Genomic DNA, 15,284 nt, shown 5'->3' with positions numbered 1-15,284 from the left:
CCACGCTCTGAACTGCAGCTGGCAGCAAGCTGAGTGAGGAGCACAGCACAGACTGTAACCAGCCCATTATCTGTGGGTGCAATTCCATTACAGGGCAAGAGAAATAGCAAGGACCCTCCCAAAGCTCTGTCATCTGTAACATGCTTTCAGTTTGGAATAGGGTTGGTAATGGTGTTGGCTGCTATGTAACCTACAACATTAGCTGCTTCATTTACTCTGCAACTTGCCACAACTCCAATGTGTGCTCCTTGTAACAGCTTACAGGGGCAGTAAAGAGATGTTCAAATACTAGTCAGAGCCAGATGCAGCCTGGGCAGGAACTGAGCTGTTTGGGGTAGTTTGCAGTGTGCAGGAACTTGGTTGGCTCATCTTGATTTTGAATGTAGCCACAGGCCTTTAAATAGAAACTTTCACTTGTCCCAAATCAAGTGTTGACCAGCCAACCCGCTTGTTTGTCTCTAGATTACATGTAGAGAGAGACCTGACCAGCAAGGGCCTGAACCCACTGTGGTCAAACTCAGAACATACGTGTTACTACGTATGTTGAGAGAACTGATAGTCCCTACTGGATTTAGCTCCCTAGCCTTGTTTCAGAGAATTATAGCTTGGTCACTAAATCTGCACCAATATGAAATATGAAGCCCCTTTAAACAATTAAAACTCATTGTGTTTGTTTAATGACGCTGTCCTCCAGCCTCCATATACTGGTCTTTCCTGACTCATCCTTTCCCTAGCTAAGGCTTACGCCAAGCAAGTCACACTTCTCTAGGCAGTAACTCAGGGATTTTATACTGTTTCAGGTTTGATTTGTGGAATTTTTCAGCTTCCACCTCATTTTAGGAAGCCACACACACGCTAAAGTTACATTGTGGCATCCTGTCTGGGACCAAAGTAGCTGATTAGCTTGGTCAGTCCTCCCTTCTACTGGCATGGTATGTCTTCACTGCAGTCTCTGCCTCGACATGCCCTGCTGCTGCTGACACTTGTACAACAAGTGGATCCTTTAACATGAGCCCCATTTGTCCTTGTGGAAGTATTAAGAATAGCGAGTGACCTGGCATTCTGTAGGCTTTCTCCTGCAAGATGGTGAATATTTTCCACTTCCCCAGCTGCAAGTAGCATTGAAGGTACATGCAGGATCAAAGCCCAACTGAGCCACAGTTCCTAAGGCTAGAGCTGATCCATGTTTCAGATCAACTGAAGTTTGGAGGGTTTAAGATGGACCTCCTTTGCTGTCTTAGCACTTGTGTTTGAGAGGATAAATGAATAGAATCAGGTTGTTTTGAAATATTCTCATTTCAAGCATCACAATACACTTATTCTCTTCAGGAGCATTAAAATAACATTGATTGGCCTAAAAATCCTCTCACACAGAGACCCCATAGGGACAAAAGCTGGAACAGTGCTGCATGCCTAATCTGAGATTGCAATAGCAACAGAGGGTACATAATGAAACCTAATACTATCTTCCTTTGTAACCTCCTAGTCCACACAGTCACAGGAGGAATTTAAGCTGGAGGATCTGAAGAAGCTAGAACCAAGTAAGTAATATCTTTCATTTTAGGTGGGTGATTTTTATAATTACAGTGGAAAGTCTGATAGCCGCAGTAATGCTGACTGGCCTAAATGTGGGTAGACAGTAATGCCGTGGTTAGTCCTCCAAATGTTTGCTACCACATGCATTCTTTAATAAGCAGACTTTAATGTAGTGCTGGAAGATTTAAAGACTGGGTGTCCTTACATTTCATAGTCTATTAATTTGTTCCCCCTTGAATGGACAGTGCTCTTTAGGGTCATTATTAGTTTTAAAGCACAGCAGAAGCCATCCAGTAAAGAATACAAGCATTTTGAAAATTTTGCACTGCTTAGTTGAATCTTCAACCTGCATATATCTCTTTGAATAGTATTGTATTTGAATTGTAAGCTCAGTGGGGTAGAAAAACATGCCTATCTTTGTACAGTGCCAAGGACACTGGGCCTCGGGAAATGATTCAGAATATACTGATACCCAATCAGCTATTACACAACACACTGATGGAATTGTTGTAATGATGTTAAATCCTATTGAGGAAAATAGAAGGAAGATAAAGTCTGGCAAGTCAAGTGTAAAAGTCTAGTTAGGCAAAACATTTTTGTCTTCTGCTACTTGCACTTCAAATTCTAATAGCATTTTTTAAAGTACTTCTGAAGCCTGCCAAACTATCTTTGGGGCCATTGGATGATTGGGGAGAATCTGGGAAGATAAATCTATTGCAGAGAAGCTAAATGAATTATTTAAAATGGTCTTTCCTCAGAGAATATAAGGGAGATTCCCACACCTGAGGTATTCTTTTTGGGTTGCAGATCTGAGAAACTGTCCAATATTGAAATATTAGTTGAAGAGGCTTTGGAACAAATTGATAAATTAAACAGTAGTAAGACATCAGAACTTGATGATATTCGTCCAGGAACTCTTATATAACATTACAGAACATCTAACTGTAGTATGTAACTTATTGCTTGAATCAGTCTCTGTACTATTTGACTGGTGGGTTAGCTAATGCAATGCAGATTTTTTTTTAAAAGGATTCCACAGATTATTTTAGTAAATTCAGGTCAGAAAGTCTTAAGTTCAGTATTAGGCAAATTGTAATTATAGTAAAGAACAGAATTATCAGACACATAGTTGCACGCCGTTAGGGAAGAGTCGGCGCAGTGTTTGTAAAGGGAAATCACACCTCACCAATCTATTAGAATTTTTTGAGGGGTTTCATCAACATTCACAAGTGTAATCTTGTTGCTACAGTATGCTTGGACTGTCAGAAAGCCTTTAGAGAAGGTCCCTCAATATAGGCTCTTAAACGAAGTACGTAGACATGGAGTAAGAGGGAATGTCCCCTCATGGGTCAGTAATTGGTGAAAAGACTGGGAACACAGGATAGAAAGAAATGGTTAGTTTTCAGAAGGAAGAGAGGTAAATAGTGCAATCGTCAAAGATCTGTACTGGTACCGGTAGTGTTCAGTGTATTCATAAATATTCTGAAAAAAAGGGATAAACAGTGAGGAGACCAATCTTGCAGATGACAAAATGACTCAAGATAACTAAGTCCAAAGCTGAGTGTGAAAATTTACAAAGGGAGCTAAAAAACTGGCTGGCTGGTCAACAAAATGCCAGATGGAATGTTGATAAATGCCAAGCACTGCATTTTAAAAAACATAATTCCAGCTATATATACATACCAAATGATGGTTCTAAATTAGTTGCTACCACTCAAGAAAGAGATTTTAGAGTAATTGTGGATAGTTTTCTGAATAAGCAGTAGCAGTCAACAAAGCTAACAATTTTAGGAACTGTTAGGAAACAGATAAAACAGAAAATATTATATATGTCACTATATAATAGTGTAAAAAAGTTAAAGACCTGTCTTGTCAAAGGCTTTCTGGAACTCTAAGTACACTATATCTACTGGATTCCCCTTGTCCACATGCTTATATTGACTCCCTCAAAGAATTCTAGTAAGTAGATTGATGAAGCATGATTTCCCGTTACAAAAACCATCTTTATTCTTCCCCCAACAAATTATGTTCATCTATGTGTCTGATAATTCTGTTCCTTACTATAATTTCTACCAGTTACAGAAGTTAAATTTGTTGGCCTGTAATTGTCAAAATCACTTTTTAAAAGGAGCCCTTTTTAAAAAATGGTGTCACATTAGCTATCCTTCAGTTATTTGGTATAGAAGTTGACTTGAAGGATAGGTTACAAACTAATTAGTATTTCTGCATTTTCACATGTGAGTTTCTTTAGAACTCTTGGGTGAATGCCGTCTGGTCCTGGTGACTTGTTACTGTTTAGTTTATCAATTTGTTCCAAAATCTCCTCTAATGACATCTCAGTTTCCCAAACCTGAGCCATTCTCTTTAGGTGTCAAATCTGAGAATCTCCTTCACATCCTCAGCTATGAAGACTGATGCAAAGAATTCATTTAGTTTCTCCACAGTGGCCTTATCCTGAGAGCTCCCCACTGGTTGTTTAGCAGGCTTCCTGCTTCTATTGTACTTACAAAAATTTCTATTGCTTTTTGAGATTTTGGCTAGTTATTCTTCAGATTCTTTTTTCCTTCCTAATTATATTTTTACACTTCATTTGCTAGAGTTATCTATTTTCCTTCACTGGTATTTAATTTCAACTTTCTAAATGATGCCTTTTTTTCTCTCACTGCTTCTTTTACTTTGTATAGCAGTAGTGGCACTTTTTTGCTTCTCTTCTGTTTCTTAATTTTAATTTAAGTTTGAGCCTCTATTATAGTCTCTTTAAAAAGACATTATAATAGTGTTTTTTTTCTAAAGACCGTTTTAATTGTACATTTGTTAGCATGGACCAATAGTAAGACTTTCAAACATATTCAGCATTGCCAAGTAATTTAAGCCAATGCTGAATGTCTTTGAAAATCTCCTCAGCATTCTACAATGGTCGGAAAGGGTGTTGCGTAAAACATAAGAACGGCCGTACTGGGTCAGACCAAAGGTCCATCTAGCCCAGTATCCTGTCTGCCGACAGTGGCCAGCATCAGGTGCCCCAGAGAGGGTGGACCGAAGACAATGATCAAGCGATTTGTCTCCTGCCATCCCTCTCCAGCCTCTGACAAACAGAGGCCAAGGACACCATTTTATCCCCTGGCTAATAGCCTTTTATGGACCTAGCCTCCATGAAATTATCTAGCTTCTCTGTAAACTCTATTATAGTCCTAGCCTTCACAGCCTCCTCTGCTAACTCCACATCAGGCTTTTGCCTGTGAAAAGAAGGATAACACATCCATAATTTAGATGCATTCCACACTTCTTTGATGATTATCCTAATCAACAAAAGTTAATGGAGGTTTCTAACATAGGTGACACTAGGGCTGAAAATTTCCATGTTATGTGTCTGCCACAGGTTGAATTTCTTTTTTTTAGTTAAGCTGTTTCTAGGGATAAGGTTCTCAGCAACATTGATCTGCTCCTAGTAGCCAAACTTGTTCTCTCAAGATTATATACTAACAGCATTATCATAGGATCTCATGTGAAATCAATAGTAAGAACAATTCTCTAGTTGCTATCTGGGGTAGAACTTTTGTGGTGGGCGAGTGAGAAGTTTGTAGGGGGTTGAAAATAAAAAGGATTTTCAAAACGTGTCTCATGTGGTCAGTGCTTAATTTGTACTGAAAGAGCTGCTGTGGCTCAAGCAATTTTTTTACATTCGTAACTGATGCAGCAAGCCGAGAGGTGCTGGGGATATGAACTGCCAGGACTAGAGATGCTGGAGCCAAGGCCTAGCAAGCCCTGGTACAAATTAAGCACTGCGTGTGATGCAAAGGCTCTTTATGGTGGAAAAGCTTTCTCCGCTTTCTAAAGAGGTTCAGGTCGGGGTTCTCCAGTTCTCTGGAATTTTGTCCCTTTGCTGGGTCCCCTTGACAGAGAATACTTGAAGGAGTGCTTGTGCTTCATCTTGTTCTTTGAAACCTACATTTTCCTGGAAGAGCACAGTTGTCATGAGGGTTCATAGATCAAAGTTTGGTCATTGATGTAAGCTGGCGCTGGATCCATTAATTGCCTTGAAAATTAGGACCAAGGCCATAAACTGACATTGAATGCCAGCTGGGAGACAGGAGAGAGCTTAGCACAAGCACGATGTACTTACAGAAACCCGTACCATGGAGATTGGGAGTAGCTACATTCTGAACCCAGCGTATGCTGTGAATCGTTTTTGCATTCAGCTTCAGATAAAATAGGCAATAGTAAACCAGCTTGAGCCAGCTGCTCTTCAGTGGCAAGTTAGTTTCCTGTGGGCAATTTGATATTTCAGAAGTGGCCATGGCTGCATCGAAGAATGCCAGATGTGGAATCAAGTTCAAGGTTTCAGTCCTTATCTTCAAGGCCTTAGTAGCTTGGGTCCGGGGTATGAAAATACCTTTGAAAGCTCTAGATTGCAGTCTGTGGTCATCAACTCTGGTCCTTGTGTACAGTGGAATCTCCTACCATAAGAATGAACCTCACTTTCAGACATGGGGAGTGACCATGATACACCTCACCCCCTGCTACTTCAGGTGGAAGGTGCATCTTCTCTAATAAATGCATAGCAAAGTGTGCATTCAAAACATCCCCAAATCCGAACACCCCTCTCCATCCAGACTTCTTTTCTTGGGGAGAAGTCAGAGAACGAATGAATACACGCATGGCAGATGTTAGTTATGTTGCTGAAGGCATTCAGATAATGTGGGGAATAGATTCTTCTACTGCAATTATGTAGAACAGTATAGGAATGAGAAAAATGCCAGAGTGTAATTCTTACAGCTGGTTAGTAGGGAAGCTCTGTTACTTCTGTTCTTTGGTGGGATGTCACCCTGGTGTTGAAGATGTCCCCTTCGTGGTTCTCATGAAAATTTGGGCAAATTAAGAGCTTTAGAAATCTTGGGGTTAGCACATGCTCATTAGACTTATTGGACTTTGGCATCTAAGTTCTCTAAAGATTTGGTCTGTACTCTGCCTCCTCTCATAGCTTGTAGATACAACCAGATGGCACTAGGGATGTTAAATATCAAGTAATTGACTGATCAGATAGTCAATGCATTTTTGCTGTTGCTACACTTCAAAGGCAAAAGCACCACATGGAGCCTGTGGTTAGCTGGGGACTCCCCTGCTGACCATGGGCTCCGAGTGGCGCTCCCACTTTGAAACATTGTGGAGAGTCGGGGGCCAGCTGGGGTGCCCCCAGGCTGCATGCCCCAGCTGATCCTGGGTGCCACACAGTGTTGCTGCTTGGAACCGCTGCGTGAAGCCTGGGGACACCCCAGTTGGCCTTGGGTTGCATGTGGCGTTTCAAAGCAGCAGTGCCTTATGAAGCCCGGGATCTGGCTCCAGGCTTCACGCAGCCCTGCTGCTTTGAAGTCCCCCCTTCCCCCCCGCCTTGCTGCCTCTTTCTGATAAAGGCAACAAAGAGGGGGGAAGCGACTAGCCTGTCGACTAGCCGATAAGCATTTGCTTATCGGATAGTCAACTAGTTGTTCGCATCGCGGGATAGCACTTGTGCCATTCACTCAGAAGGACCGAGCAGAACTTTCCTGGCAGTTCTCTCCACGCACCCACAGACTGGTGGGGTATCAGGCAAAGGAGATGAGACCAGGAGAGCCCTGCCTGTGTTCCCTCCTACCAGTGCCCAGGCAGCATGGAAGAGGAAGCTGACCCAAATCAAATGATACAGGGTGAAGAATGTGGTGGGTGATATGGGCAGGAGCTGGGATGTAGGGGTGAAGGAAGAGAACTCCAAATGTCGGGAGGAGTTTTATAGGTATCTGTCTTGAGATACCTCAGGTCTGATTTACAGAAGTGCTGAATATGCACAGCTCAACCAAATGACATTTCAACAGCAGCACAGTCAGACTTCAGTACTCCCTGTTCTAGATGTACGTAAACTGTAATTGCTATTACTTATATGTACCTAGTACACATTATGTCAGTTCTGGGGAATTATCAGTCTGATTGGAGCTGATGGCTGTACCACTAGGATTCCTTAGGAAACTGCTGCCAGGTACTTGCTGTCACTGGTTTGCTCCCACTACACTAAGGCCACGGCTGACCTTACCATGAGCGAACTGAGGCAGCCGCCTCAGGTGCCAGACTTTGGGGAGGCGTCATTAGGACCCATAGTATAGAAAATTGTGTCTGCTGCTGGTGCATATGTATTCTCTCTGCTCTAGATGCACAGAGATGGTGGAGTGCTGTGCTGGAGGAAGGAGGGCACAAGAGACATAACAGGCAGGCAGGAGAAAAGGTGACATGGGGGCTTCATTTGAGCTCCCCGCCTCAGGTGTCAAAATGTGGTGGGCTGGCCTTGACTAAGGCCCGCTGTTTTTCTTCATACTCCTTTTGTTGTGACTCTGGCTTCACTGACAACGTAAGTGTGGCTAAAACCTTGCTTGCCTTTTTGGATTGAACTAAGCTAGTTCACGAAAGCGACCACAGTTCTGGTAATGTTGTAAGCATAGTTGTGCAGTCACTGGCACTCTGGTGTATTTTGATGCATCTGTCATGAGGGCACCATGAGAATGGACTCAGTATTACTAAGTTGTGTGGAGTGCTGGCTTTTTTGTAAACTTGGTTTTCTTAGCAAATGATCTCTCCCTTTTTTCTTTATAGTCTTAAAGACTATCCTCACCTATAATAAAGAATTCCCCTTTGATGTTCAGCCTGTCCCACTCAGGTAAGGAAAATTGTCAATTTGTATGTATAAAAACAGAATTGATATGGAAGGGCAGCATGACCTGGTGGGTAGAGCAAAAAAAGAGGGCGACCTGAACTTCTTGGATCACATTCTTGCCAAGTTGCCTTGGGTAAGACAATTTTTTAAAGCAGCCTTTAATTTGGGGGTACCTAAATTTTAAATGCCAATAGCCTTTTTTTCTTCAGATTTAGTCAACATCTCCTGAAATTTAATGGAAAAATCAGGCCTTTCTCATCTTTGTTTATAGTCCTCTGAAATTTAGCCCATAATCTGTGTCTCTATAATTTGTATGTGCTAGCTTTGCAGGCTTAATTTGGTTGGCACTTTTGATCATCTGAATGCTATAAGCAGTAAGGGTACGTCTACACTACAGCGCTAGTTCGAACTAACTTAGTTCGAATTAGTTAATTCGAACTAAGCTAGTTCGAACTAACGCATCTAGAACTAAAAACTAGTTCGAACTAGCGTTTTGCTAGTTCGAACTAGTAAGTCCACATTGAGTGGACTCTGAACAGGGCTTAAGGATGGCCGGAAGCAGTGCCGGCAGGGCATAAAAGGAGGACTTAGAGCATGGAGATGCTGTCTCAGGCTAGCCGAGGGCTGCGCTTAAAGGGTCCCGACCCCCACCCCGGACACACAGTTCTAAGGGGTGCCCCGCTTGCAAAGACGTTCTGGCTTGGAGTGCCCTGAGTGCCCACACTGGGCACATCACACCACTCGGCCATCAGCCCGGCTGCACTTGCCGCAGGCTGCCATCTGGGGAGAGGGAGTAATTGGGGGGCTGCAGGAGAGCTTCCACCCCCAGAAGCCCGCAGAGCCAGCCCAGTCCTCCCCATCGGGGGCTCGTACCCCATTCCTCCCTCACCTCCTTCCACTTACCCTTCCCTAGCCCCTCTTCTTATTGATGTACAAAATAAAGATAACGTTTCTTCCAACATTGACTCTGTCTTTATTGAAAAAAACTGGGGGACACTGGGAAAAGGAGGTGGGAGAGGGGAAGAGAAAGGCTGGGAGAGGGGAGGGCAACTAACATGATCAGGGGTTGGGAACAGGTCCCAGATGAAGAAAGGCTACAGAGACTGGGACTGTTCAGCTTAGAAAAGAGGAGACGGAGTGGGGACAGGATAGAGGTCTCTAAAAGCAGGGGTTGGGTGGAGAGTGTGCATTCAGAAAAGTTCTTCCTGAGTTCCATAAAGAAGGACTAGAGGACACCAAAGGAAAGGAATGGGTATCAGGCTTGAAACTAGTAAGAGAAAGTTGTTCTTCTTGACAAAGCAAATAGTTAACCTGTGGAACTCCTTGCTGCAGGAGGCTGTGAAGGCTACAACTAGAACAGAGTTTAAAGGGAAGTGAGATAAAGTGATGGAGGTTGGGTCCATGGAGTCCTATTAGCCAGAGGGTAGGAGTGGTGTCCCTGCCCAAAGTTTGTGGAAGGCTGGAGAGGGATGGCACGAGACAAATGGCTTGGTCATTATCTTCGGTCCATCCCCTCCAGGGTCCCTAGGGTTGGCCGCTGTTGGCAGACAGGCTACTGGGCTAGATGGACCTTTGGTCTGACCCAGTACGGCCATTGTAAGCTCAGGGCTCAGTGTCGGGGGTCTCAGTGGACCCCCTTGATTTTCATGCACACCTGGTCCTGGGTGGCCAGGCTGGCAGCTCTCCTGCCCTAGACGGCCACTTTCCTGTGCCTAGTGCGGAGATCGTGGACGAGGTCCACGATGTCCGCACTAGCCCAGGAAGGTGCCCGCCTCTTGCGGTCCAGGGCAAGCTCCCGGGAGCCGCCAGCCTGGTCCCGGCAAGAGGGGGTGGGCTGGGGGGCATCGGGTGGGTGGCTCTGTGCCGTGCCAGATGCAGGGTCTGCTAGCTGGGTGCTGGCAGGCTTGCACCTGGCACGGGCACCGTAGCCAGCCCGTGCCCCTTTAAGGGGTCCGGGGCCGGGAGGGGGGCATAGAGTTTCCCTGGTGTTGGCCAGAGTGGCCACCAGGGAAACCTGGGGAGGGCTAGCCTCCCACTAGTTCGAACTAAAGGGCTACACAGCCCTTAGTTCGAACTAGCTAGTTCGAACTAGGCGTTAGTCCTCGTAAAATGAGGTTTACCTAGTTCGAACTAAGCGCTCCGCTAGTTCGATTCAAATTCGAACTAGCGGAGCGCTAGTGTAGCACCTATTAAAGTTAGTTCGAACTAACGTCCGTTAGTTCGAACTAACTTTGTAGTGTAGACATACCCTAAGTGTGTGCTTTGAGACAATGTGTTGCTTCTGCACTAAACCTAGGGATAGTGACTTTTTTCCCTCAATTGGAAACTTTATTTTAAAAGAAGTCACTAGCTTTTTATCTTGGTCTTACAGGAAGATTTTAGCACCTGGAGAAGAGGAGAACTTGGAATTTGAGGAAGATGATGAGGAAGGTGGAGCTGGAGCAGGGTCTCCAGATTCTTTTCCTGCTAGAGTTCCAGGTAGGGTAATCATCTGAAATATTTCATACACCAAGGGAGGGGCTTGAAATTTGTTTAGAAACTATTACAAGAGAGAGCCCTTGTCAGTCACTTCTAGATTCCTCTTCAGCAGAACTTCTCCAGTGGTTAGACATCAAACCAGTAAATATCTTATAGGAATCCCAGACTTGCAGCTGAGTCAGATGGATTTAATCAGTGAGCAAGATTTGTCCCTTCAGTGAGGAGATGGAAATTACTGCTTAAACACAATGTATGAAAACGTGAAGCATTTGTTACACGTACAGGTTTTAGTGAGGACACAGCTTGTTAATTATATTTTTCTCTGCTGACAATAAATGGGGATAAGAAAGTGGAGAATTAGAATCAGAGGGATTTTGCTCTTTTTGTTTTTGTTCATTTCTTCAGAGCAAATGGCCCAATTTAAGTTTTGGGAAGGAAAACATTTTTGGTACTAGAATTGTAGGCAGCATAAATGGGGCAGGCACTCTCTTCACCTGGGCATATTCAGCACCAAGAGTGATCGGTCCCTGGCATTGGTGTTTTTTAGAGGGGGTCCTCTGGATGCCGTCATAATACAGGCAGTCCCCGGGTTACGTGGATCCGACTTACGTTGGATCCCTACTTACGAACGTGCCCGCCCCAGCAGACTGCTGAGACGCGCTGCGGCAGTCCTGCCGCCCGCATCCTCCGCGGCGAGAAAAGCTGCTCCACATCTCCCTGGTCTGTTGGGGGAGACGCAGAGCAAAGCCGCGGAGGACGCGGGCGGTGAGACCGCGGCGCGTCTGGGCAGTCCCGCCGCCCATGTCCTCCGCGGCGAGAAAAGCCACTCCGCATCTCCCTGGTCTGCTGGGGGGGGGCCCATCAGACCAGGGAGACGCGGAGCAAAGCTGCGGAGGACGCGGGCGGCGAGACCGCGGCGTGTCTCGGCGGTCCCGCCGCCCACGTCTCCCTAGTCTGCTGGGGGGGCGCAGCTAGTGCGCCCCCTCCGCCCAGCAGACCAGGCTTTTCTCGCCGACGCCTGGGGTAGAGCAGCTGGGGGGCTGCCGGGTTGGTCCCACAGCGCCGAAGTGTGGCGCTACTGGACCAACCCAGCAGAACCCCAGCTGCTCTGCCCCAGGTGTGTCAGATTCAGCCGCTGCTGGTCAGTTTCAACAGCAGCTGAATCTGGATGCCAGTTCCGACTTACATACAAATTCAACTTAAGAACAAACCTACAGTCCCTATCTTGTACGTAACCCAGGGACTGCCTGTATAAATGATTCCTGCATGCAACTGTGGTTTGGTTACGTACAAAAGCTTAATGTTAGCTTTCAGACTACACGTTACTAGGTTTGTGGCACAGTATATAACTACAGTTTGCTTGCTGTACACCTGTTGTGAGAAACGGTGCATAAATGTGAGTTCTGTTACTTTCAAATAAGCTCTCCCAGGATATTGTTTCTGTCTTCCCCTGTCTGTGTTGTCTTTGTCATTTAAGTCATCTCTGAAGTTCTAATAATAAGTAACTTGAAACATTGTAGTTGAAGATACCCTTAGTGAATCTAAGGATTAAATCCTACTTATGGTTGGACTTCTTTTGTAGCCAAATGATCTCATCTTAGTGAAGCAAAATGGCCACTGAGTTTTAGGGTACAGGAAGATACTTAAATAAAATAGGGCAGAAGTTCTCAAACCATGAGCCGTGAGCTCTATTCAAGTGGTTTATGGATTAGGGATGTTAGCGAGTAGTCAACTGGAGTATCGACTACTTGCTTCCCCCCCCCCCCACTCTCTTGCTGCCTCTATGAGAGGCAACAAAGGGGGGGGAAACAGGAGCCAGTGCAGGGAGGAGCTGACTTAAAAGCTGGTTCCCCACAGCACCATCTCCACTGTGCTGCCTGCTCCTCCATCCCACTGCCTTTATCAGAATCAGTGGGGCTGGGGAGAGGGGAGGCTGCTGCCAGAGCAGTCTCTGCCTGCAGCAGGCTGAGGCTCACTATAGGCAGAGGCTGCTCCTGCAGCAGCCCCTGTCTGCAGGGAGCTGGGCTGGCCCTGTAGACTGGGGCTGCTGCCGGCAAGCAGCCCCTGTTCATGGCGCCTGGGCTGGCTGTGTGCAGGGGCTGCTCCAGCAGCAGCCCTTGGTCATGGCTAGCCCTGTCCACTGCAAACTAGGGCTAGTGCCAGAGCAGCCTGTGTTTGCAGAGGACAGAGCTGGCTGCCGCAAACCGGAGCTGCTGGACTCAACGTGAGCCGGGACTGAGCAGTCCTGCCTTTTGCTAGTCCAGGAAGCTGTGGCTCTGCAATTTAAATTTCAAATGCAAAGCTGCAGTGTGGGTGGGTCCCTGAGCCAGCGCTGCGGCTCTGCAGAGTGGTCCTTATCAACGAATCGTGTAGTCAGTACAAATTGTAATCACTGTACGATTAGTGAGAGAACCCCAATTTAACATCCCTGCTGTGGATACTTCCTTCTGAAGTGTGCACCTGGGCGACTGCGCACATGAGAATGAAGAGCCGCCCACCTAATTAATGAAGCTGTGCTGGATCCACTAATTAGGTGCCTGGACCCTAGAGAAGATGTACATGTGAGGTGATGTGTTGGCCTTGAGGGTAATGAGGGTGGTGTGAAAGGGCAGTGGGGGAAATAGGAAGTAGGTGTGGGGGCAGTGAGATGAGATGAGGGGATGGGGGGAATTTGGGATATTGTAGGGCTGTGGCATCCAGAGAAAGAGGCAACTTTCCCGAGCTCCAGGGCTGTAGCTGCAGGTAGAAGACAGTCTGTGGCTACTGTGACAGCAGAGAGGAGGAGAGAATCCCCCTCCTTCCCAGCCCCAGCTTGGAGGCTGCTGGGATGGGAAGGGAGAGACAGACCTCCCCCCCCTTCCCAGCCCACAGCAGGGGAGAGACCCTCCTTTCCTTCCCAGCTCAGTAGTTGCTGCAGAGGAGGAGAGACTGCTCTCCCCAAATTACTGCTGAAGTAGTGAGTTGTGTAACACAAAAAAAGCTAATTATTAAGGGTTTTTTTACAGAGTGCTTTTATGCAAAGTGCTTACAGTAGTTAGCTAGAGGTACAAGCAGCATCTGGAAAGATCATGAAGTGGTCCGCTGAGCAATTTTCAGCAATTTTCTAGTGGTTTTTGGGGAAAACAAAGTTTTGAGAACCACCGAAATAGTGTCTGAGAATTTTAAGTAGCCATTGTGTGAATTTTAAAGTGGGGGAAGAACTGGAAGGGTGCTGGGCAACTCAGTGATAAGGAAATGTGCAACTATATTGTGTTTACGTCACCCATCTTGAGTCCTGCCTGTATTGGCAGCAGTTGAAAGATACCACTATTTAATAGGTGTTGCTCATAAGATTTGGGTTGAGACATTCAATTCAATTTACAACTTTTTACCGTGCAATATGACCACAATTGAAAATATACTGATACCAGTGTTAGGGACACCAAGAATGAACCATGCCCAGAGGCAGCATCTTCCTTTAGGAGTTGGCCAAGTTACAATGGCAGAGCAGAGAAGCTTCCACTGGTGATACACCTGTTCTGGGGGCAAATGTCTCTCTCTTTCTGAACCTGCCACCTTTAACGAACCATTCAGTTGACAGGAACAGAGCACGCTCTGGTCTAAAAAATAATAAGGTACAAATGCTACCTTCCTTCTCAGCAGATGTGCTCTGGTTTACTGGTAAACTTAGCACACTCGATATAAACATCAGAGTGAGATAATGCTCAGTGGGCCCCACAGAGCCACTTCCCGTGATCAGAGCAGGAAAGGGCACCCTCTAAACTTAGAATTAACACATTTAGTTTGTTGCCCAACTTGCATCATGGATTCTCACCCTGCCTTTCACTGAGTTGGATGTTGCCTTCAAAAAGGAAGGCAGTCTAATGATCTTGAATTGCCTTTCCACTTGGCACAGTCTGTGTTTCTCTTGACTTTCATACAGGGATATTTGTGTGGTGTGATGTTTGATGATTTGGCAGCCTAATTGCTTAACTTTGAATGTTGGCGTGTCACTTTTCTATGGATAATAAGGCTCAAATTAAATAAACGATTCACAGAACCTTCTGATCTGAGGCTTATAAATCTAAGTAACAGATTGTCCCCATTAATTCAGTAGGCTACATTGTACTCTCCTCACTTGTATACTTTGCTTCTGTATGCTTTTAATTCATATTGGATTGTTGGATTGTCTAATTGTCCATGGTCTTGTCTTCTATATGCATGGCTTCATCATGTTATCACACACGAAACCATTCGTCTAACTCAGGAGTCATTGAAGGTATGACAACATTTTAATGAATACAGCCATTGCTGTGGCATCTTTCATTTGTATCTCAATTCCGAGTGCATTTGTTTTTGTAATAAAAGACTCTCTGTATATGTAACCAGTGAGCTGACTTTCAGCTACAGAGAAAGAATGTTTTAGTGAAGCCACTTAGATGACTCTTAAGAAACGTGCAATTTAGCAAATCCACTCTTGCATGCTACCCCAATGTGTTGTGTGTAAGCAGGACTCCCTGCTAAAGTGACTGAAGTTTTTCTCTTGGGTAATTTCACTTGAGACTGTTAAAACTGAGGCCCATGGAGGGATGGACTGGTAGTCTCATGCCTA

At 45.4% G+C, this 15,284-nt stretch overlaps 1 protein-coding gene across 2 annotated transcripts in view; it reads left to right on the top strand.

Moving 5' to 3' along the window:
- Positions 1-15,284, top strand: part of AIDA (axin interactor, dorsalization associated) — a 60,850-nt gene that overhangs the window by 34,765 nt on the left and 10,801 nt on the right. The window contains exons 4-7 of one of the 2 annotated variants that reach the window (XM_075925246.2): positions 1,487-1,541; positions 8,155-8,218; positions 10,587-10,693; positions 14,940-14,951. In XM_075925246.2, coding sequence (XP_075781361.1) covers positions 1,487-1,541; positions 8,155-8,218; positions 10,587-10,693; positions 14,940-14,951 — 238 coding nt within the window. The remainder of the gene's footprint in view (positions 1-1,486; positions 1,542-8,154; positions 8,219-10,586; positions 10,694-14,939; positions 14,952-15,284) is intronic. The other variant, XM_075925247.2, reaches the window with a different exon arrangement.

This window comes from Pelodiscus sinensis, chromosome 3, assembly GCF_052426305.1.
Source record: "Pelodiscus sinensis isolate ZL-2025 chromosome 3, ASM5242630v1, whole genome shotgun sequence".
NCBI classification, from domain to species: Eukaryota; Metazoa; Chordata; order Testudines; family Trionychidae; genus Pelodiscus; species Pelodiscus sinensis.
Note: the sequence above shows the minus strand (reverse complement) of the source record. Positions and strands in the feature narration are given on the sequence as shown.